A 26,275-nucleotide genomic window follows, 5' to 3' on the forward strand; every position below is an offset into this window, starting at 1 on the left:
GTAGAAACCAAAAATAGCTGTTAACTTGTAACCCACCCCACGAACATCGGAGCATTCTACATCATTAATTTCATACAACACTAGGCAAATTCATGAAGAGTTACGATTGACCTTACACTCGATTTATTGAGCGTAACTCGGCGAATTGAGCATAAGATCAATACTGATTGTAAGTCTATTTCAAAACTTGATTTAAAGCATAGATTTAATAGAAGATCGAGCCCAACTTTTATTTTAATCACATCAGTCGTAAGATCAATTTCAAGATCAATCTTAATGAAGAGACCCAAGGTATTATCCTTAATTGTTGTTGTGTGCATTTGTTGTTGTGCCTATTGCTTTCCCATTTTCTTTTGCATATACTTGTACGTTAACATACAATATAGTTTGAGTTTCATAGACATTGTAGTACTAGTAATACATGTGTGTTTGTGTTATATAAATTCATATATATAATTTATACACACATATAATTATATAATATACTGAACATGTAATATACAAATAATGCATATAATACATTATTTGTATATTACACATATATGTATATAAGTATGTATGAAGAGTTTGTTTGCAAAAACCGATAAGTCCATATTTGCCAAATGGAGATATTTCCGATTAAAAGGTCAAGAAAAATAAAGAGAACAATAAGAAAATTTTTGCTTCTTTTGACTATAACTTCAAAAATATACCTTTATATGTAGTGACCAATATATCATTTAAAAGGTATTATTTTGTACTGTATGACAGAGATCGTACTTAAAAATCTTCAAAAATGGACTTATCGGTTTTTGCAAACAAACCCAGAGAGAAAGAGAGAGAGAGAGGAAAAGATGATTGATTAATCTCCTCATAAATTCATTTATCTACCTACTAGTATATCTTTCTATCCATTACAGCTACACTGATTTAAGACAGTATATAATGACACACAAAACGTTCCTTTTTTTTTCTTCAAGAGAACAAGTCTATGTCTCTTTTATTAGTAACAATCATAGATCTTTAAAGGCAAGATGGCAAAAGTGAACAGAAGACAAAGTTACTCAGTTTTTACCATCATGAATATTTGCACTCCTCCTCTCCACTTCTTCAACGAAGAGAGGAAAAAAGTTCTTGCTTTTAGAGCACCTTTTCGATTCCTGTAATTTCTGTTTGTTTGTCTGTTTGTTTGTTTTTTTCATCTGATTCATCTATACCACACAGGCAAAAGTCAATGCTAAAATGTACAAAGAAAATTACACAGAGGAGACAAAAGAAAAAAAAAAACACATGAATTTTGATCTGTACAAACCTGTGGCTATTTGGTCTTGAAGTAAATCATTCACGTGAATGGATTAACATATCTACATTTTCATCTTCTTTCACCCACACTATCGCACATGTCCAATAATTTCGTATGAGTGATGTGCCTGAACTAACAAACATCACGATCCAACCCACTGCACAAAGTGCATTAAGACGCCACAACGTACACGCCATTATAGATGTGCTCATACAGCGTACATACCTGTCAGAAACCTCACGACTAGTAACTGACTTTCCTAAACGTGCACAACAGTAAAGACAATTATGTATCAATTGACCGATTCGGGTTCGTTGAGGGCAGCAGACATTTTATGGCACTGGGCGCAGCCATGAGCTCAAATTGCGGTGTCTCAGCCGACCCCCCCTGCTCTCCCCCACCCCACGGGCAACATGTTTATCGCGCACTTGTAACAAAGGTTCGCGCACTAAGCAAGCATTCGCGCACTCAGTACGAGATGCCCATTGGCTAAAACAACCACGCATCAGTTTTTCATTCTGCGCGCGTAAGAGGGGTGGGGAGAGAGGAGGGGGGGTCGGCTGAGACACCGCAGTAATGGCGCTGCCCATGCCAAAAATACACATAGCGCGTCACAGAATCGGTCAATACTTCAATCCGTTAAACACGCACAAATAATGACAATCCATGTAATATGACGTCACAAAATGTTTGTAAGCGAGGCTGATGAAAGCGACACGAACAGGGAGGACATTGGCAAAGCCATCAATGGGCGACAAAACTTAAATAGTCAATAAATAGAGCAAGCATTTCCTTTTCTGTAATATTTCAGTGTACAGAGCACATTTCTCTCCACGATAAATAAACTTATGCATTTATTCTTATTCTTTTTGCTTTCCTACGTCACTCTCCTTTTCTTCTTAAGTTACAACGGTCAATGTCATTTTTTTCCTTAGTGACGGCACATACCGGATACGTGACATACTGGATTCCAAACTAAAAGTCGGAATAGTTTACTGTACGTGAGTACGCATAAGGACAAGTTATCTACGTTAGTATTCGTGCTGGAAACGAATTCCGTCAATCTCCAATTATGTAATAATTCACACTTTATGCCTCCAATAGCACAATACAGACACGAGAAAGAAAATGAATATACATGTATAAAGATGTCTTGGTGAATGAGAGAAAGGGCAACAATTGACTGTGATGCCAAGTTGTGTGAGTCTGCAATAAAATCAACAGCAAAAAAAATAACAACAACAATAAAATCTTACAAAATCTTACAAAATCTTACAAATTCTTACAAAACACATAACTTAAAAAAACAAAATCCCTCATCCACTTTTAGCCAAGAATTACTTGTTGAATCAAAGAATATGGAACTATACTTGGATTTTATTTCTTTCGAATGTCGATAGACATACATGAGTAGTATATCGTAACACATGCGTGTCGCTGTGAAGTTGTTAAACAATATAATCTAATTTTATAGACCTGAGATGAGATGGCAGTGTCGATTAAAACATTGAGCACTTTCAGTCTGCACCATCTTGGAGGCCGAGCAAAGAAATTTGGAAAGATGTAATATCATAATTCATTCTTATGAAGACAGGGACCAAATTCTGGATGCCTTTAACAGTTTGTAAACTAGGAAAATATGGTTCAATGATATTCATTAATACTGCAATCAAAAGACAGTTAATTCAAACACTGAAGTTTGTCGCTGAAGTTTTCCTCTCCAATTAAGTAATATGTACTGACTGATTGTAGAGCAGAAGCAAGCACCTGTGAGGAGAGGTTTAAATGCATGCTTGACCAAAATAAGTGTAAATGAATAAAATTAAGATAACAAATGGGGGGAGTAGCACTAAAATTAAATGTCAAGATGAGGCTCACCAGAACCTGCAACTGATCACTACTTTCTAAAATCCGGCTATTGATTGACTAATAGATTCATTTTTTGAGTTTCACGGACTGCTGTTTTGTGAACTTTCACATTCGAGTAGGTCACAAGAGAAATAATCTGAAGACCACAAAATATTATTCCTGAAACAGAAACAGGATTTTAACAATTGCATCATGAAAAGATCCCCCAGAAGTAACGCAAAATCACCATATGGGGGGGGGGGGGATTGAATTATTTCCAAATAAAAGTAGTGATTACAGGATAGGTTTGCATTTTGCCAATGACACAAATTGAAAATGCTCCTTGTCTGAACTTAAGTCTGAAATATGACATTGATCCTTTCATTTCAATAGGGTCCATCTGTGCAAGGACTCGGCCAAAATAACTGGATATGATGAAAAAATTCATCATAACATGAGTATAAAAATTGTGTGACTACTCACTCATCAATGTCAGCAATTGATTCCCCCCCCCCTTTTTTTTTCTTTTGTTGGGGGGGGGGGGGGAGGTAGCCGAACTGGCAGGTCCGACAACTTCTAGTTAACAATAGCAACAACAACAAAACGACAATAAACTTAACGCCTTAAGAGTTTGTAATTTTTCTTTCAGACCTTCGGCTGATTGTTGAATATCTTGCCCCATGCGGTGCCAGTAGTAGTATCTGCTGCCATCTACTGGTGAAAGTGTGACAATTTCATAAGAGTGTGGTGCAAACCAGACATTTTGGGGTACCCACTGCCTGGGAGAAATAATATCTCTTCTTAAGTTGGGATCATTCTTTCCTCAACTCTCTCTGGTATCCTAGACAAAGTTGAGATACTGGAAATGCAGTTGGTTTCAATGGATATCATGGGATGAACTAATTTCAGCAAGAATATAATTTGCAAGATTCTTCATTCCTACGGTACATGGTTTATCGATGTTCTATGCTTTAAGCAAAGAAAGACAATACAAAAGATATATCTTATGCCCATTATATCATACTATTTAAATAGAATTGTTAACTTACTTCAGAGGAAAAAAAAAACACCAATCTTAAAGATCCAGAATAGATTTAATCAGGAATTCATCAGAATGGCCCAAATCTTTACAGGTGAAAAGACATACAATTAAGACTCTTTTTAAAAATCCTAAAAATCAACAACTGAATATGCACAGGGCACATTTGCGGTTAAACAATGAATACACAAGAATAATCCCTCATTGGAACTTTTACACATCCTTTTTCTTCTGTTTGGAAAATGTTGACTTAAGTCTTGCACATGTACATATGTCAACTGCTAACCCCACAGCCTGCAGATACAGCAACATTATTCTTCCAGCCACTGAGAAAAGAGTCAACATATTTACATCTACAGCCTGAATTTCAAACTAATAAAATCATAACATCTATTATCACTGCTTTCCAAGATACATAAACACTCTTCCATATTATGAGCAATACGGTATGTGAAAATAGCACTGTTATACAAATCTGAAGCAACAACAAAAAAAAAAGAGAAGAAAAAAAAATCCCCCCACTGCAATGAAATGATCGCCATGGTAACTTAATTATCTTCAACTCGCATTAAAATGGTTTATATGTCTATATCTGTCTGTTTTTATGTAGCACCAATCATAAATGTTAAATCTGCGACTGGCCAGAAGTGAACTAAATGCCTCAATCAGGGATAAATCCTTTCACATCAAAACTTGGCTTTCAGGAGAGAAATTCACAACCAAACTGCCAGGACTCTTGAAATGCAATCATTATCATGATCAATAAAGGGGTTATCTCACTGAGCAACAAATGTTTAGGAATGTAGCAAATTTAGCAAATTCTAGGTTTTGTCAGTATTCGTAAACAGTTGCAATCAAATTAATTTATAGTAGCAATCACATTTTAATTTTGCAAACAGTTTTTCTTGTTGCAAAGACATTTGAACCTGTTCAAAATTTCTTCATGAGAAATTGCAAAAGGGAAAACTGTTCGCAAATTTGATTGCAACGGTATATGAACCCTGACGAAACCTAAAATTCGCTAAAATTCACTACATTCGCAAACATTTGTCGCTCAGTGAAATACCCCCTTAAAGTAAACATGGTGTATGAGGTAGCAATGGATGTCAGGTGATGAAAGGGTGTAACACCTTTCAGAGAATTAAATCAAATGAGCTTGCTCATACTGTCTTTTCTAAAGAATGCCTGCCTAAAGTTAACACAAAAATAAAACTATTATTAAGAACCCAAACCAGTAAGTCCCGTTCCCCCAGCAACAACCCCCCCCCCCCTTCACATTATCAACATTGGAGTAATCTTGAGTATACACAAGACTCTTTTACCCAAGGATCTTTCCTTTCCCTTTCTTTTTTTTTTTATCATGGAGTTTGTTATATCAGTAGCCAAAAAAAGGAATATGAAGTATAGCTGTAAATAAATGTGTTTCATGCAATAACGTCAAAGAATAAAGAGTACAGTACATAAAATGTATTTCATCTCAGGCTTATTAAGTATCTCATTGTATAAGATTTTCTCACACTGCAGTTCCACTTTATCAATTGTCAAAAATCAATTTTCAGGCATCTCATTAGTGTATTCTTGTCTTGGGACCCAAATGACAGACTAGCAAATCTTAAAAACCCAAATCTTTTCAGAGTAAAATAAAAAAAAATGGTTTCTTAAACACATATGCCAATTTTGTTATTATCGTTTTTTTTTTTTTTTTTTTACTCTTGCAAGGAATTTCTTGTTTTACTAATTCTTGTAATGTCCCCAAATTCTTCCTTAAAAAACAGTTATTTCTTGTGTTTATTTTTTTTTCTGCCTTACGCATTTTACCAGGTGTGCTATGAATTTTCATGACTACAATTATTACTATCACATCCATACATTATCTCTAAGAAAGTGAGATGATAGAAGTATATTTCATGAATTTTATTCCAGTCAACAAGAAAGAAATACAGCACTATCTTCACATTTACATTTACTGCATTACATTGGTTGGGACCTTGCATTCTGTGCTGACAATATGATTCAGTTCATGCCTAGAACTTTGACTTTGCTTCTGTTCAATAATGCAAATGAAGCAACAGTGTGAATGAGTTATGAATTTTGCAAATTGCTTCTCAAACAAACAGAATGATTTGAGGCATGGTGACGATAAAAATTGATCATGCTGATTTCAGACCAAATTTTTGTTTGCATGATCACTCGGCAAGGCATATGAAAAATATATCATCATCTACCATTAGCCTGAACACTCTAAACCTAATCACTTAGTTCAATTTCACCCATGTTAATTCATCAAATTTCAACTGCATGCTAGAATTCCTTATCATGGGAGGACGCTCATATTGAATGCAGTTCTGAAAATGGGCCCCTTTAATAATAATGGAACTGGTGGACAGGCCTTAGGATGAGAATAAAACCATGCTAATCACTTAGATGTCATTGTCCTCTTTGGCAAGCCCTACCAATTTCCTGCGAGAATGTAATGATACCATGCGCAGTCTAAACACATGAAGAAGTGACAATCCAGCCCTATATACCTCTGCCGCTGGCATGAAGAAATGAAGGATTTCATAGAATTTCCTTTAGCTTCCATAAATACACATGAAAGGACTTTTTCAGTAACACAGCAACAGAGGCATTATCATTTCAAGGTTAAACCACGACCTCAGAAAGCATATGCTGCAATCCATCTACTAAAAGAAAAAAAAAATAATCTTTAAAATGGTACAAAAAATAAGACAGACGCATATTTTTTTCAAAACCTTCAGTATTATTCTGATTGTGTTTTATTTTCAAATAAAAGTTCCTACCTTAATAGGAAAATCTTCAGTTACTTGAAATCAAGTTAAAGGGACACAACACTTTATAACTCTGATACATTCACAGACTTGAATTTGCAGCCCAAAATTTGCAGAATAATGTGATTTGGATGCAAAATAAGAGATTTTATATTTGTTCAGAAATGATAATGATAAAAAAAAATCCTTTGGATATATTCTGCTTAAAATCTGAAGTGTAAGAATGTTTTTGCAATTAAAAATCTAGTAGTGATCATGAAGTACATCGAATCAGCAATACAAACTGACTAATAGTGACTACATGCCCTGTGTATGCAACTGCATCAGAACTTAAGGCCCAATTTCTCGAAAGTGTTGGTCCGGTACAGTAACCGGATTTCTCATGACTTTGGTGGTACATTTTTGGAAAAGAAAATGGGATAAAATTCTATGCATAACTACAAACCGAGAGTCTGGAGAATTTGAGAATGCTGCAATAAATAAGATAAGATCTATTTTTGTCTTGACCTCACCAGGGTTTTGTGATGATGCGTTTAAGATCCTGTATACTGGAGTGTCTGCCCAGCAACATTTGACCCGCAACCGGGGTAGCTAGGATCTTTGTGATGATGTAAATTGGGATGCCCACATACACATCCCTTGTCACAGAGCTAAAGTGCAATGTGGGTCCAAAGAAAAAAAAAAGAAGAAGAAAGATTCAGGATATATCAACATGCATGAAAAATAAATACAATATTTTTTTTTACAAAGTTATTACATCTTTCTAGTCATAAAACAATTTTGAATTTACCGACACGGTACAGATAACCTGCATTCTTTACAAGAACATAGAGCCTGATGGATATCTTTGTTTTCTCTTTTCTTCTGAGGACACGGAAAGCACCTTTTGAAAGTCCAAATCACAAATAATGTACTACATAATACTGCTGTGCAACGTTAAACACACTTCTGGTTTATGCTTGACAGGCGATTGCATGGCTTATAATGAAGGAAATGTGACTGACTATGCTGGAAATGCAACAAACAATTAAAATGTACCCAAATATACCAAAACAAGGAATTCTCAACGATTTTCAGTGGACACGGTGGAGACATTCTGAAATATTTTTATGCATTCCAGTATCTTACATACATTGAAACGTTGCGACACTATTGAGCGTTCTCAGGCATGGATAAGCCTTTCTCACTCGAACTCAACGGAAGAATAAATATTTCAAGAGAACGAATTCTAGACAGACTACATGATGAAGTGCATGTGGTAGTTTCCATACACGACAGTTGGCAACGTGACGATTGCCTCGCCGCGCTGTCCGTGGTTTCTGCCAGTAGTAAAGCACCCATGCACTGGCGAGAATGATCGGCGTGAACATCTTAACGTACTATATTTCTGTCCAATTATCTTCAGGTAGCGATGAGCCAACGTCTCAATATAGGCTCAAGAGCATTGTCACTCTTTGTAGTCTTCATTCATTTTTCTCGCAAAGATTGATACGGTGGGTGTTCAGCACCATGTGCCATTAATGCGTACAATGTCCTTCCTTCTACAACTGGCTGGCAAATGCCATTACGAATAATACTGATGCACTGCTATCAAAAACAAAAACAAAAAGAGAAGGATTACCGACAAACAAAGCATTAACTCTTGACTAACAAGCAAACCGTGGACAAGATTGAACTCCATTTTACATGGACAACATCAACGCCTCTTGATCGCACAACGAAGAAAAGTGACAATACTTAAATCACATGACACTTGCATACAGAATTCTTTGGTATTTCGTAGTGATCCTACAGATATATCCTACAGATACAATCTGTACAACATCTTATTTACATAACAAAAGAGTGACCAAGTCTGATGATGTTTTCGTCTACTTCTTTAAGGCATTTTTTCCCCCGCTATCTTCAAGCTATTTCTCATTTGACCATAACATGTACATCATAAAGACCATATTTTACAGATGGTCAAGCGATCTGCTTTAAGTGTATGGCAAGGGGCCAGATTGGGGTTTGCCCTCCAATAATATTATATCGATCAAGTTGTGCAAGTATGACACTTCAATACACATCAATAACCTCACAGGCTATCCAGTTAATGCAATTTCATAGGCAAAGGATACCCAGAACCAATGTACGATTCCAGCGACCAATTTTCTGCAGATAGGTACTAACTTGCCAGATCACTTGCTGCGTGATTGAATACACTAGTAGTGTCATGTGGACAGGCAAAAAGAATCAAACAGAAAATGTGACATAAATACAACAGTATTGCAAAAATAAGTGCTAGTGACCTTGGGGGGGGGGGGGGAAGGCAAATTATCCCAGCATAAATCATCATATGTGGGACTGCATGATTATCATCATTATTTGTGTGTATTGGATATAATAGGAGGGTCCTTGATTGTCAAAGTTATAGTCCCGAAGTGACAAACCTATTTGCACTCATGAACACAGTAATAATTTTTTCCCCTATTATCAGGAAACTAAGGTATTGGGAATACACTGCACCTTATCCTTAACCCGTTGAGGACGAGTCCCGAGTATACTCGGGCAAAGTGTCTATGGGAAATGCGTGTTGTAAAAATCAAAATGTCCTCAACGGGTTAATGGTCCATATGACCACATAATGGCTTAAATTGCTCAGACCTTCATCAAATGATGCCCTAGTATTACCCTTTAAAATATCTATCATTTCTCAGACATCCTCTTATTAAAAGACTGTGATAGAGTGGTAGATGATAAGAAATAAATAATTATGTGGCAGTCATGCATAGTTGTATATCTCTATCTCTTTCTCTGTTGAAATGTGTACAGTGTTCCTGATGAGTATACAATGCCAGTTATATAATGTATATCTCAATCATATTGAGTCATATGCTACATATGTTTCATATTGTCACAGAGACAGTATTTCAGATATGTTCAAGACATGAATATTTCTTCTTAAGAGAACAAAAAGATATACTATGCAGCCATCAATTTCATTGTAAACCAACAAGTCTTGGTTTGTTTGTTTTTTCTCTATATTCATTGCTTGTTTGGTTGACAGATAAATCAACCAAAAGGTTGTTTTACATTGTTGCTGTTTTGTTTTGGTTTGGTTTGGTTCTTTTTTTTTTCATTTTAAGTGTTCCAAAACTAAGGAGTATTACAACAGAGCTATGAACAGGAATGTACGAAACTCCGGCAGGTGTGAAGAAGTGATGGAGTTCTGGGCACCGTATCATAAAAGTTGTCAGTCTCTGAAAATCACCATAGTAACATCGCAGTTAGTGGCCAGAAACTTTCAACCAATCAAAACCAAGGATTTTATTGAAATTCTCAAAGAGACTGACAACTTGTCATTGCTGACAACTTTCATGAAACGGTGCCCTAGATCCATCTAAGCGACGGAATAGATTATACCATGTATCATCTGTCATAAGATCGTCATCACAGTCGCTACCGACATCACAGCAGGAATTGTCATGACAATCATTACAGATAACACCGTTACTGCGACAGTGTAGTAGTAGTATAAACCCGTTGAGGACGAGTCCCGAGTATACTCGGGCAGGTGTCCATGGGAAATGCGTGTTGTAACTAAATCAGTCCGTCCTCAACGGGTTAACTTCACCATCTTTGTCTTCCCTATACATAATATGATGTCAAAAAATACTTGTTGTGCTGTTTTGCCACAAATCACCTTTTATTCAGAGCCTAAGCAACCACATTATATTTTGCTTTGTTCTTTTTTTTTCTTTCATCCTATCTCACTGCACAGAGAGCATGCAGAAAAATGTATGTTCTAGAAATTGTTTAATATCCACTTTAATCTTCACTCCAACAGGAAGTAAATGTAGAGGATGGACTTTAAATAGGCAAATTTCAGTAAAAACGTATTTCACTTCCAACCTATACTTTCTGGAGCAAGTTGTGTCTGAACATTACATTCCCATATCTATACATGATCTCTGCTTCAAGATATTTGTAAAATATATCAGTATCTTATTTGGTGGCTTTACGGTTTAAAAAATAATGCCCTAAATAGATATCTTAAATTCCCTGGTACTTTGCGGACACAAATGTACATTAGACATGATTTTAAATTAAGAAAAAACATACCAAAGACTATGATTACACTCAGTAAACATGATTCATAATTCAGTGTTTTTGCTTTCCCAGGCCGCTAGGAAATGGATGAAGTTTGAACCGGACAAACTCATCAGAACAGAATCACTTGAGGAATATACATTGTATGACAGCATGACCTGTTATGGATGATACCATAAATATGCTTGAACCTTTTTAACATTATTTTATGATCACTTATCATCAATGATTTCACTTTAAAAACAATTCATTTCATCCTGCTGCACAAAAAAAAAAAAAAATTATTTACATAATACTCAAGCTGGCAGACTCCTGTAGCACATATTGTCAAATTTCCTCGTCCTTTTTTTTTTTTTTTTTTTTTGTCCATGAGGCGAGGAACACTTCTCAAAGCCAAAGTATTTTGTCATGTGAGAATGAAGTCATGACAAAGAAAAAAAAGTGTCACATGTCACACAGTACATACAATGTTATAAACGCTTGCATGGCCACTGGGGGCCACTCGATAGCATTCACATCACTGACTTTGAACAGCGCCCTCTCGGCCCCCATCATTTTGCATTAAGGCAAACCTGATGAGAAAGTCCGTTGCCGTGCTGATGGACTTGACGTCCTTTCCTCCTGCTCCCTCCTGCCCGTCTGTCTCCCTGCCGCAGGGACCGTTGGAGGGTGGAAGGCTGGCTATTGACCTGCCGACGCCCGGCAACGGGGTGATGATGCGGTGCGGGGCGGATGGATATTTATCGCTGCTCGCTGTGCTGTACATTGTGTTGGCTTCGTGCAGAACCATGGGGTGGGCGAGAGGGTGGTTGATCTTGGCGCTACTACAACTGCTTGACCTCATGCGAGACTCTACCGAACTGGCCTCGCTCTTCTGCTCCAGAATCTGCGAGATACTGTGCGAGATGACACTGCACTTAGGGTCCCTGGTTGGTGCGGGGGCGGGTTCCGCCCTATCTCTCTCGGGGCTGCTCCTGTGATCGTCTGATGGTGTTTGCCGCAGGAGTGGTGTTTCTTTGGTTTCCTCGACGACATCCACCTCCACATCCTCCTCCTCCTCCTCCTCCTCCTCCTCCTCCTCGTCCTCACGGATCTGCTCCACCAGCGATCGCATGGTTCCCATGCCCGTCTTCTCCAGGGACTGGGAGATACTGTGAGCTACGGAGCCTTTCGTCTGCACGGCCTCGGCGGGCCATTGCGGTGGGTTCTCTTCGCGAGATTCCGGAGACGGGGGTGTTGCCGGCGGCACCTCACATTTTGGCGATTCTTGAGCCTCGAAAACATTATCCTCTTCTTCAACAATGTCTTTCGCACACTCACTCCTTTCATGATCACCTTTGGGAAAGGTAGACCTCTCTGGTCCATTGAGCTTGTTCGCCTTGGCAAACATCTTGGCCCATCTCCGCTTTTCTTCCGACTTCTCCTCTTGGCCTTCTTCTTTTGATCGCTGTCCTTGGTCTCACCATCTTCCGAGTCATAATCAGCGATATCTCTTTCTCTGCCCTGCTTTTCATTCGTGCTCACTTTGTCACTGGATCTCCTGTTAAGTGCGTCGCGACTCCTTGTTGGGCTGGCTGCGTGATCGCTAGAGGTCTTGCTCCCTTCCTCTGGGTCGTCGTCACTCTCCCTCCGTTCGTTGATCTTAGCCATCTTTCGCAGAGTCTCTGCTGCAGATAGGGTATGGTCGCTATCATTTCCTTTCTCATCTTTCTCCCCGTCATCCGATACAACCATCAGTTCTTCCTCATCCTCGTCATTTGACGAGTGCTTTGTGCTCCTCTCAAACTCCTGGACCACATTGTCACTCCTACTACTCAGTATGTCTTTGATAGTCATTGGCCCTTTTCTCTTCGACTGTCCATTGTTTCTTCTCGGGTCATCCAAGTCACCTTCCTGCCCAGCAAGTCTCCTGGCAACCATTTCTTTGATAACTTGCCCGATAGGCTTTGGATTTTCCTTGTGCCAAACGCTTCGTACAAGAGTTGCAATGGCCTCGGAGGCAGCAGCGTTTCTCACATGCTGACTTCCATCAGTACTACAGTTCACAGTCAGTTTAAACTTGTCTCTCTTGCTTTTGCTGACTCTTTCCAGCAGTTTCTTTGCTGCTGTAATCTCCTCTCTCCTCGCCGCACTAAGCTCCGAGGATGTTTTAGGGACCCGCTTCCTCTTGCCTCGCTGCTTCGTCTTGTCGTAGCGGTCACAGCGAGAGATGGTTCGGGCAATGAGATCCTGAAAGGTGACTGCATAGTAGCCACTCTCATCCTCACTGTCCGACCTCGAGGGCGTCTCTGACTTCACTTGGTGAAGTCTCTGAACAATGGACTCTATGCCGCCCATGTGCGATGCCGACCGCGGGGGATTCAGGGCAGCCTCCGAGTCATCCTTTCCAGCTTCATCCTGCCTGGGGGACTCCTCAGAAGACCTGGCACAGCAGTCAAAGTCGGACCCGGACTCGTCGGAGGACCCCTTCAGGCTGCTGAACTTTCGAGGAGGAGATACGCATCGTTGACTCCCATCCGATTGGTCAGAGCTGTCATACACATTTCCTGCAAAACTTGAATTGTGGACAGTCTTTATGGTGGACTGATACTGTTGCTGCTTCTCTCGCTGCCCCACAGCAGTGGTCTTGTTCTGACTGGCAGGGTCCTTCCTCCAGGCGTCCACTTGGCTGAAGGAGTCCTTTGTTGGCCGCACCGAGAGATCCATCGCCTCTTCTCCAAAGGCAACGTGGCCGGTCTCCGCAGAGCGGAGGGACAGGCTCTGGGGGGTCACGATGACATCCTGCCGCCTGCCATTGGATGACTGGGTGTTTGCTCTGTCCAGTGTAGCAGACGGATTGTTCGCTTCAGGGAGGCCCGTCCCCTGGCCGTTGCTTGGTGAGCTTGCCCGTGAGGCTATGGTCGGATTACGTGGGGATGCCTGTCTGGGTTCTCCCGCACTCTGTCTGACGACGCTGCTTGCTGGCAACTCTTGGTCTGTCTTTGCAATCTTCAGAGATGACTCAGAATTCTCACTCTGTAAACGAAAGAGGTAATTGCAGAACAGGTGTCAATTTCATCTGACAGTTCCTCCAAAGATTTCATTAGAAAAATTCTGCGATTTCATATTTTCCTGCACTACAAAACAAACGGTCACCCATTGATTCGAACACTTGGTATGTCATGTAATAACTCAATGGGAAAAGTACAGCATCTCAAGGGCAGTAGGTTATATAAGGTGTTTACTCTTGAAATGACAGGGAAAACTGGGAGTGTGACAGGATCAAAGACCCGGTAACATGGGGATACCATGGAGTGGGAAGGCTGGCCTAGCTTGTATATGCTGTAAAACCAGAAATGATCGCATGAATTTTTATTTTGTGAATTTTGTGAGAACCAAGATTCACAAAATTGAAATGCACACAAAATTTCCTGTCTACACTATATGAACTGAATGCCAGTGGCAATTTGCACAAATTTGTGGTGCGAAAAATGCTGTCGGCTCCAATTTATGAAAATTTCACGCCCAAAAATATCTTGCTTAGCAGTATTCGGGAATCCCCAAAACAAATCGTGTACAGCTTTATCACTGATCCTCATGTAAGCACACACACAGCTGAAAAACCTAAACTGGAATCAACCATTTGCAATGAGCATATGCTCCGATGCACATATTCGCTGACCGTTTATATCTGTGGTTTTCGAATGTACCCCCGGTGGGCAGTCAATGAATTGGGCCACTCATGAATCCTCATGCGTTTGGGTCCTTAAAGGACATGGATGCACAATGATTATGTTCCCTAATCACACACTGCATAAGAGAAAAAAATACATATCATATAAAACTCTGTTCTTTTGTGTTGTATTTTTTCATCCATTAAAATGATGGTTTCTTCTTCTTCTTTTTTTTTGGGGGGGGGGGTGTTCCCTATGACGTTACAATTTTGTTTTGCATGAGTTCATTCATATTCTTGCAGAAAATCACATCCTTATACTCCAGAAGGGGAAGTATTTTGTTAGGGTTGGGTTTGTTTTTGACTAAGCATAGACCTGTCAGTGATGTTCAAAGGCTAGACAGGAAATGAGATTTAGCGCATGAATGTTTGGGTGAGAACAGCTCTGCCTCTGCTACAAGTCACCGAGAGAGCAAACTGCTACTAGCAGTCAGCCACAATGAAGAGGTCAAAAATCCCATTATCTCATTTGCAGTTTAAGTCAGCAATCTGTTAACAAAACATATCTAAACCACACCATGCCTTGGTAAAATAATTAGTCAGTAGCAAACAGGTGCGTCAGTGCTGGTTGTTTCCTCTTTCATCATCCAACCCCCCCCCCCCCCCCCCCCACTCTTTCAGCTTAACTGGGCACGATTCTCCAATCTGTCTGTACATCACTGGCTAAAAGCATCTATACTTATCAAGCACAGCAAATATGTTCCTTCAAAAAAAAATCCAGCACAAATCCATGCCAACACTGCACACTGGCACTGGTCCAATGGTCCCTGACCCGTAAAAATCACTGTCGGACCAGTAACTTTTTCAGGAATGGACCAGTAAAACATGGAAAAACTGGGTACCTACTAGTCAGACAGACACGTCGGACCAGTAGAAAAAATGGGTTAGTGTGCAGCCCTGTCCTGACTATGCCTCCATAGAAACTGAATGAGTCCTCATACCTGAATCTCATCTTTCAGATAGTACAATGATATCTTCAATTCTTGTGTCAAGTTGTTTTCATTGCAACTGGTTGTCAATCAGTTGCAAATGATATCTTGTTGTGATCACATTTAGGAAATGCATAAATTTATAAACATGGCATTTTTATGGTAAAGGACTCTCTCTGACATTCCTTGCTGATGGCAAACCATGAAAGATGTGTAATGTAACGGCCGAGTTGAAAATTCCTGACCTGTCAATCAACCATGCAGCTCTTGATGTACATAAAAATTCTATGACATCTTGTTGTAGTCTTCTTTCATCAACATTGATGGCAAAACAGATTCAAAAGGATATGAAACTCAAATTATAAATATGTAGATTGAGCGAATGTGGACCACATCAGCAAAAACTTGAGGAAAATCTAAGAATCCGTTCAAAAGTTACAGATTTTTAAAATCTAGGTGCAGCCATCGCTCGATGAGAACACTACTACAGTTTGTCACGTCACAATTGAAAAACGATTCAAAGAATCAGGTGCGAGTTTCTTCACTTTGTCTCCCTCTACAAATTAGATTTGTTAAGATCACAACTGCTGATCTGTAAATGAACAAACATGTCGGAAAAAGGAACCAGTGGGACTGGAACCTGTCATCTACTGCTTTCCGGGCAGCAACACTACCACCAGGCTGTCCCCGGTTGCCAGCAGTGACATGATGAACATGGAACAAATACCCAAGCTCCGAAATTCCGACATTGTTATGTTAAGTAGTCCAAGGCAGACAAGGCATATTAAATGAAAGAAAGATATTATTCAGAGGGGTGAAGGTTCAGGTGCGAGTTTCTTCACTTTGTCTCTCTCTACAAATTAAATTTGTTAAGATCACAACTGCTGATCTGTAAATTAACAAACATGTCGGATTCAAAGAATCTTGTTAATCTGAACAAAATTCAACATATTTTCACTTTTCTAGCATAATGAAAGAGCACTTGACTTACCTCTCTCAGAAAGTAGGGGGTATAATATTACCCTTTATATGTTAATATCAAGTTGAGGGAATGTGTACTTCTCATTAAAAAATTAAATTTTGTCGAGTTTCCTTATATCATTCTTCATACATAACATGACAAACTGTAGCAGTCTTCTCATCCAGCGATGGTTGCATCAAGAATTCAAAAAAACAGAACTTTTGAATGGGCCATCTAATTTTCCTCAAATTTTCACTGATGCGTTCTACTAACATTGCTGCATTCACTGAATCCACACGCAAACACATATTTGACAAAAATTCCCCTTTTTAACCTACTTGTGTTTGTGGATATACCCACACTGAATCTGTTAGAAGTAACAGAAAGTCTGATCCTACACAGATGACTAGACGTACCATATGCAACCTAGCTGTTGAATCAAATGTTGCAACGTCGGAAACCTACCACGGGTTTGCGCTTTCTCCTCTCGAGTTTGTGCTTGTAGTCCACAAAGTCTGGAAACTTGGGAGAGTGTTGCCGTGGCTGCACCGCAGCCGAGTCCTGCTTCTCCATGGCGGCGTGTCCCGGGTTGTCGCGGGGCGCCGCGGGCAGCGGCTCGCTGTTGGCTCTGCTAGAAGGAGGGCTGGGCATCTGACTACCGGCGGGCGGAGAGGCAGGCTCCGTTCGAGATGATGCTGAGGTGGAGTGAGGGGGCAACTTCTCGTCCACCGCCGGAGAATCCTTGTGGCCAAGCTCCCTCAGCTTGTCGGAGAGGAGCCTGAGGTGACGAAAGAGACAGGGAGAAGTACATCCAAAGGTCAAGCAGGGACAGTGATATCATCAGCATCAAATGTTTTCTCAGTTGGCCTGTCAGTCAGTTCGCGACTCAAGTACAGTCGTAACTTCATCCCCTAACCACAACACTGGCTCAGGTTCAACAATTACTCCATACACATTACTGATACAAACATAAGAGGAGAAAATTATCACATGCATACATAACATTCATACATTTTGGTAATAGATACTATAAAGTCAAAGCCCCGGTCTATTATTCCGAATTGATGATAGCAATGGTATACATACATTTGGTATACTATAGTATACACACCAAGAAAATACTGCACACTGGTACACATCTCCAGGCAAAGTTCATTGACTTTTGAACTTAAATACTTTACCCTCTCCCCCCCCCCCCAAAAAAAAAAGACTACAGAATGCAAATAAAGCAAATAAAATCGATCAATCCACACCCAAGTGTCACACATGTGAGTATCATGTACATTGTATGACTGAAATTCACTTCCAGACAATAACGCCTTTCAGACCAAAGTTTATCGAACTTTTGAGTGTTTGCTCAAACTGTAATCACATCAGCTTCTGCACACCAGCCTGTCCTCAACCGAGCCAAGTACTATCATAATGTGTTTAGAAGTCTACAAGATATGGCAAGGCATATAAAACAATCATAAACTTTTGGAGGCAAAGTTTATTGACCTCCGACTCGCAGCCATATTTTCTTTCATTATAAACTTCAGTCCACAGGCCCGCCATGCAGCTCATTGCGTGCACATGGTTGTAGCATGAGTGAAATCTGCAACGCTGGCTTTGGTTCCGCAAGCATCCCCAAAACGAGTTCCTAAGTGTAGGGGCAGATGTGTGAATGCACTGACTGACAGCAACGTGCACCTCCTACATCACTACTAGGTTGAAAAATGGAAAAGATGCATAATGTCTTCTTGATTTCGATTTGGGAGATGTATAACAGGCGAATACTATGAGACATTGTCAAATACCTTAGGCGTGACAGATTTAATTTCACGAGCGTTCGGCCGCATGGGGAACGCTCGCGTTCCTCCTTTTGTTAGGGGACGCCCCTATTCCTCCTGCGTGCAGAATGGGGGGCTTAATCCCTCTATTCATCAGCCTAATGAGGGCGTTCCTCGGACGCAACAGAACGGACTTGCTCACAAGTCGCATTCATGGCGTTCCTTTCCGCTTTAGGAACGCAAGGATTATCCCAACCACGTGCCTTCCGCGCACGGCTTCACCTATGAAAAGAACAATTTGCGCCGGCAAGTGCACAATTTACGGTGGACGCCAGAATTCCACATCGTTCTTGCCAGTTAAAAATAAATCGCGTGGCAAAAAACAGGGTGAGAGAAATCGCGCACTTCAGACAGTTTACAAACGATTGCGACTCCACATGCATTTTTAATCGTCAAGTACAGTCGCCTACGCTACGGACTAACATTGCACCAGTTCGCAAAATTCTCTCGACTCGCAGTTTCCGAGCGTCATGAACAGGGCTGGTATTCCAAAAGTTTTGCCAAAGTTTTGCGATTATTCACAAGCAATAATTCACAAGCGAGAAGTTGCATTCTGGTTTACTTTTCGATGACATTAGTCAAGGCTCGACACTTACGGTGGCCCGGTGGCTCGGGGCCACCAAAAACGCACGTCGGGCCACCAAAATTTCAGAAATGAAGATTTTGGTGGCCCGATCGGGCCGCTAAAAAAGTCGGATGTTTGCCTTTACTTTCGAAAATGAACAGCGGTAACAATCGGCTCCGTAAGATGCTAAAATAAATGTCATATGTTTGCTCTTAATTTTGGAAATGAATAACGGTAATATTCGACTCCGTATGATACTAAAATAAATGTCGGATGTTTGCTTATACTTTTGGAAATGAATAACGGTAAGAGTCAGCTCCGTACGGTACTTAGATTAATGTCAGATAATATTGATTTTGCATTCGGAAATGAATAAGGATAACATTCGGCTCCGGAAGATGCTGAAATAAACGTCGAATGTTTGCTTTGACGTTCGGAAATGAATAATAATAATATTCAACTCCGTATGATGATAAAATAAATGTCTGATGTTTGCTTTTATGTTCGAAAATAAATAGCAATAACATTCAGCTCCGGAAGATGCTAAAATAAATGTCGAATGTTTCCTCTGACGTTCGGAAATGAATCAGAGTAATATTCAATTCCATACGGTGATTAAATAAATGTCGGATATTTGCTTTACTTTCGAAAGTAAATAGCAATAACATTCAGAAGATGCCAGAATAAATGTCAGATGATTGCTTTTACTTTTGGAAGTGAATAGCAGTGACATTCTGCTCCATACCATGCTAAAATAAATGTCGGATATAATATGTTATTCCACACTGCTCGATTAAAAAACAAAAACAAAAAAAAAAAAAACTGTTACGATTCGCTATTTTAATATGCTGAAAGTTCGCTTTTCTTATAAGTTTCGAAATTTCGGACGTTATATAGCTGATTCGAAAACGAAGTTTCTTACCACGAATATGATAATTCCTTTACAGATAAACGACCCACCTTTTTTCCATTTTCGGATGAATGAACCATCTGATTTTTTTTTTTTCCGGAATGATGAATATCGTGCAAAGAAGTAAACGATGTCACGTTCAGAAATAAACCCATATTCCCGTCACAGGAAAAGATTCGGCGTTTCTAATTTTCTTTTAGCCAAAAATGATATAAGTTTCGTACCATGCACGTAATTCATTCTCACATTTACGAACCTTCGGAATAATGCCACAAATGGTATTAACGAGCCCTAATACAATTTTGGATTAACAAATTTATTAGTTAAGGCATATCAAATTTGCGTGTTTTGCGGGTTCTGCAAAAAGAACCATCGGATTTACGAACCTTATACTTCTTTCGGAATAATGAACATAAGGCAAAGGAAATAACGATGCCATAATAAGAATTCAACGTATTTTCTTGCCTCAAAGATTTTCAATACTTATTTTCCGAACTACTAACCCCCAATGTCAGACTAAAAATCCGAAAATTAAATAAGCTTTGCTTTCTGATGTTTTGTTAATCCCAGAAATTAAAAGTAACAGGTTGTGTCATTCGTTTTCAGAGTAACGTAATTAATTTCATATCCCGATAAATGCACCTTTAGAATCACAAAATTCGTGCGGTTTCGGATTAATGAATCGTATTTATTTGTCACATCAACGAATATCAATCACGGCAATCACGGCCTGTCACATTTGCCTATCTCGTCTCACAGCGTTGTTTCACGTCCGTCCCGTTTTGTCCTTGATGGCCTGAAATGTGACTGCCGTGGTTGCCGGGAACATGGTGTAAACGCGGCTTTTAGCTTTACACAACCCAATTCCACATCTCCAAGAGCCTGAAATGCTCAAAGCGAGATTCTCTTTGCAGGTCGACTTGAGAATGGACAGGTTGGTATTCCTCCTGTGATGCGGAAGCAGTCAAGCTGTAGGCCTATACATGTATCCCCTTTCCATGGTCAACTACATGTGCCATCAAACAATGAAAGTATCGATCGGGCACCAGCTACACATAGTCATGAATAGACATTGCGCTAATGGGCTCACAAACTCTTTTGTTGTATACATGAATATTGTCACTGGAGGCAGGTATCTACTGAGCTGAGCCTCTATCGCTGTGTACATCTTCATTCGAGTTTTATTGCGAAACAAGCACACGCGGATTAGTAACGGCATTGCACAAAACCCAAATCTCTTGAGAGATTTTGAAAGAGCGGGATCCGAAACCTGGACCCGTTTCTAGACACTGTACGTTTTAAATTTGATTTGAAAAAACAAACGCATATTCCCCAAAGTGCATGCAACTTTGCGATTTAAATGCAAGTGCGTTGCTGTGAAGATATGCGTGTGGTTTCGTATGATTCTGTCGAGATAATTTTTCAGTGCCGACTAAGTTGAAATAGGATGTGTGATTTTCCTTCCCTAAGTCGCCATGTGATTTTGTTTTGTTTAAATTTCTATTGCCATACTCTGAAAATGAATTGTTCTCGCGCTCCGATTCGCAACATTACCGCTCTGTACGGCGCGAGCCAGTCTGAAATAAAAAGAAGAAGAAAAAATTGTTAATCCGGAAACGACATCTTTCGGATTACTAACCTTCGTAAAGATGAATATCTTTCCATCGTCGGACTTATTTAACTTTGGACTGGGATTTAAACCTTCCGAATAGCGAACTGCAGTAACAATAATTTGCTACTATTTTTTCACTGACATTTCGTGAAGCACGATGCGTTTCGGTAGTTTGAAACGTGTAAATGTTGCGATGTCTTTCCCCTGCTAGTGCAGACTAAGTTCGGTCACGGCGAAAGTTCCGTTACGAAATAAAAAAATATGATTCTTAAAGTCTTTTCAACAATAGCACGCTTCGGTATAGATTTTTATGCGTTTAAACGCAGTTTCTAGTTTCGTACAGAAACCGCAAGTCTTTTCTGCAACGCTCTTGCGTTTTAAATACAGCGTTGCTTGTGATTTTGATGGACTTGCATTTGACTTTTAGAAGTGCGTTTAAACGCAATTGAGTTTAAGTTTCTTACAATTTTCTAGTGTCGGATGATTATCAAACGCAAGTCTTTTCAGCGTTCCGTGTGATTAATGATGGACTTGCATTTGATTTTTGGGGTTGCGTTTAATTTTTAATTTTGCGTACGAAGTAAAAAATAATACAGGTCTTTTCAACAATAACTCACTTCCGTAGATGTTTAGAGATGCGTTTAAACGCAGTTTCTTATAATTTCGTACAAAAACTGCATGTCTTCTCGGCAATGCTCTTGCGTTTAAATACAGCGTCGCGTGTGATTTGATGGACTTGCATTTGATTTATAGAATCGCGTTGAAACGCAACTGAGTTTTAAAGAAGTTCCCTACAATTTTCAAGTTTCGTACGATTATCAAACGCAAGTCTATTCAGCGTTCCGCGTGATCACAAGGACTTGCAATTGCATTTGATTTTCAGAGCTGCGTTTAATTTTTAATTTTTAATTTTGCGTATGAAAAAAACAAACAAAATAATGCAAGACTTTTCAACAATAACGCACCTCCGTAGATGTTAAGAGATGCTTTTAACCACAGTTTCTAGTTTCTTACGAAAACCACAAGTCTTCCCTGCAACGCTCTTGCGTTTGAATACAGCGTTGCGCGTGATTTGATGGACTTCATTTGACTTCAAGAGTTGCGTTTCAACGCAATTGAGTTTCAGGTTTGTACAACTATTTTCTAGTTTCATATGATTATCAAACGCAAGCCTTTTCAGCAACGCACTTGCGTTTATGTGCAAAGTTGCTCGTGATTTATTACTTTTCTAAAAACGGGCCCAGGTTTCTATTAACGCTTCGGAATGATTAACGTTAGAAAGTTCGGTTAAACAGAAACACCTACACGTGTATCATGTTCTGATAATGATTTTCTACTAGGACCTTTATGTGTACACAGTTTGTGCGTTTTGAGAATAACGAGCAGGAGAAAAGGGGGAAAGTGAACTGCTTTGGGTAGGCAACTACATGTAATTCTCCAAAGAATGTAAATGAATGTATGCCCTTTCATTTCTGGCGTACAAGACAATGGACGCATGGCGCGAACGCTACCACGCCGTACACTAGCGAATTACCGACTCGCGGGAAATTAATTCTTTTTCAGAGAATGGCGATAAGATTTTGAGCGAAAAAAAAATTATGTCGACTTAGACGAGGGAATAAACACGTATTTCAGCTCAGTTGGCACTAAAAAATCAGGTCGACTTACGCGAGTTGTCGACTTCTAAATGTCGACTAAGACGAAGAAATTTTCAAGGAATAACAAAGGCAAAAATCGGGACTTTTTTATCGTGTCGACTTTACTGTACTATAGCTCCATAGTTTCAGCAGAGCCAGATGTGTATGCACCTCCTTGGTTTCAGGCAGGCAGCTCTCATCAGCTAGCTCTCGCCAACTCCAGCACGTGTCTCCATCAGCATGCTCTTATTATACAGCACAGGGTTACTATACATAGCCCCTGTTCCCAGGCCCCATGCAATTGACACGATGTTTACGACCCATTCAGCGCGTACGCAAATTCCTTTACCCTGCGGTTTTGCCTGGCGGCAAACCTGCTTTGAAGTTCCTGGAAATTTCCACCAGCCTGTTGCCTGGCTGGCACGGCCATGGGTGTCAAGTTTCCGTCAATCTACCTAGCTATTGTGAATGTTTTTCTTAATACACTTGTCACTTCATTACACACATTTTGCTTCACCTGAGAAGCTGCTTACGAGAGTGGTCTCACGCTCATGTAAGGGGAATAAATACTCTTTCGGATATACTTTTTGATTACGCCTCTCGTCGACGCAAATTAAGGTAATCACAGCGTTACTAACGCGTAATAGTGCGATGCCTTTGGTGGTTTCATTTGTTTGCTAATTTGTTCATTTTTTAAGCTTCCATGAAATCAACTGTGTATAAGTGTTCAGCACAAGACAAAGGGAAGACTTAATCCGGGCGTTCCCGAACGCTTGCTACATGGAGCGATGGCTTCGTGGTCGATTGGGTGCAGTGAAGTCGACGCTATTGTGTTCGAAACAAAGGCACTAAACAAAAGACTTTTAAGCTGGCGTTCCCGAACGCGGACGGCATGGGCGCATGCCAAGCTCGAGCCAAGCTGGCTACTTAACAGATAAGAAGGCATGCCGGACGCGGGCGAACGCTCGTGATATTAAATCTGTTGCGCCTTAGTACATTCTCAAGTTCACAATGGATTTTTCTAAGTTGTAAAATGTGTGTGATAATCTATAATATTCATAAAGACAGAAATACACATTTGTAGATTGGGTATAGACATATGGGAATCTCGCACATACACACACACACCCATATATAATTATATGCTGCCTTTTCATACGTATATTTCAAATTCACAATGCATATTGTTGCGCATCTTAAGGCACAAAAATCCCCAGGAAAATATATGAAATGCTGATAGCTATGTGCATTACTACAAAAAACAGCATTTTGATATCAGTCAGTTGATGCTTATTCTTCCCCTGTCATTTCTGGTATCAGAGTATAGTCTAAGCCACGCTTGGAAACTCGTCGCAAGGTGTCGCATTTCGAGTGTGATTGTAAAAAAAAAAAAAAAGACCAGGGGAAGATGTTTTCCACAACTCTGGTGATTTCCCCGAAACCTCATCTTCGATCCACTCCGCGGGAGGAGTGAGAAATTTGATGACCGCAGTCCATCGGAGCCCCTCAGCGAAGGAGGAGGGGGATTGCACAGCCGGGTCTGTGAATTTACACTAGGAAGAAAAGTAGGGCAGAGCCGGGACACCCAGTGCTAATTAGTATACAATGAATGCCCATAATGAGACATAGAGACTTTGAGCCTTGCTTTCTTCTTCTTGTGGATTTTTTCTTTTCCTCCACTGCTGACGCACGCTCCTCTGATTGTGGCCGCAACAAAGTCAAACAAATGCGGAATATTTTTCCTCATTTTTTTATCGCTGCCATATCCCTCCCTGCTCCTCCCCCTCTGCGATACGATGGTATCATCCCCGCGCACATGCCCACCAAAGTATGCCTTATCGGGCCATCGCTCGTGGCCGACACGATGGCATCGATGATTGTGATTTCGTTTTTTTTTCTCAGTCCGCAAACAAGACACGCAGAAAAGAAGCCTCTCATATCTCACATCTGCTCTCATTTTTGTGACTAATGCGTGCGCATTCTGACGTTCTGAGAGTCGTGACCTTCTTTTGTTAACGACGACCCGAAAGGGAGTGCTAATATTTTGATTTCAAAGGTGACTGCCACTACCAGCATTCCTTCGTTATGCAAATGAACAGGATTGCGCTCATTGAACCTTTCAGAAACATCTGGTGTGAAACACTCATCACTTCATTCTATGTTACCAACGTCACATTTACTTGATAAAACATACTTTAATATTTTCAACAGCTGGGGGGGGGGGAGGTAATGGGACAGTTGACACAAAACAAAAACAAAAACAAAAATGATTAAAGCTTTCAAATTTTATGATGGGCTACTCTCATATCAAAGCCAAAATGAAGTTTATGCACCTTCATTTTATTTCGGTTCTCCTGCAATGATTTCGAATGCACTTCTAAGGGGGATTATGAAAGTGACCAGTTAAATGATATTTCCTACCAAACCAGGAACTTTCTTGACAGGGAAAACAAATAATGCTTCTGCTATAACCATTATTATTGGACTTAAGTAGCTTCAGTCCAAAGCATTAACCATAGCTTATGAATCAGCACAGGTACAGCAGGGGCACTGTACAGCCCTACACGTAGGAGAGAAATTATTGAGAAAAATTGGAAATTGGAAAGTAAACTTATTTTTCCACATTCTAACTTCTCCATATAACAGCACAAAGGCATCTAACATTAATAAGAAATCCTAATTGAGACCAAACGTTTGACAATTAAATACCTAAATAATCTGAAGTCCACGACAGAAAATTCAGACAGAAAAAAGTAACATCCTAAATATTTTCGATCTGGGTCAATCCACGTCAAATCATCCAATTTTCAGAAAAGTTGTCACCCGACCCCCTCCGATTTTCTTTAAAATCGCACCAAATGTTCCCCAAAGTGTCTGACGGAAAATCCCAAAATATTTTGCCCCAAGGTCAATTGGTTGCTAAGATACAGCCTTACATAGCAACCGGTGCGCATTCCAAAATATTAGTTAAAAGAAATTTAGGCATTTTTGATTGACTGTTTTAGCATGGATATTAATGCAAAAATGTTCATTATCTGGAAATTGAGAGAACTTTATAGTCTTTGCAAGA

At 39.9% G+C, this 26,275-nt stretch overlaps 1 protein-coding gene across 1 annotated transcript in view; it reads right to left on the reverse strand.

Annotated features, from left to right (window-relative positions):
- Positions 1 to 11,417: 11,417 nt before the first annotated feature.
- The window catches only part of LOC140245085 (uncharacterized), a 100,675-nt gene continuing 85,817 nt past the window's right edge, over positions 11,418 to 26,275 (reverse strand). The window contains 3 exon segments of the mRNA XM_072324682.1: positions 11,418 to 12,460; positions 12,463 to 14,065; positions 17,118 to 17,430. Coding sequence (XP_072180783.1) covers positions 11,568 to 12,460; positions 12,463 to 14,065; positions 17,118 to 17,430 — 2,809 coding nt within the window. The 3' untranslated portion in view covers positions 11,418 to 11,567.

Source organism: Diadema setosum, chromosome 22 (assembly GCF_964275005.1).
Source record: "Diadema setosum chromosome 22, eeDiaSeto1, whole genome shotgun sequence".
Taxonomy (NCBI): Eukaryota; Metazoa; Echinodermata; class Echinoidea; order Diadematoida; family Diadematidae; genus Diadema; species Diadema setosum.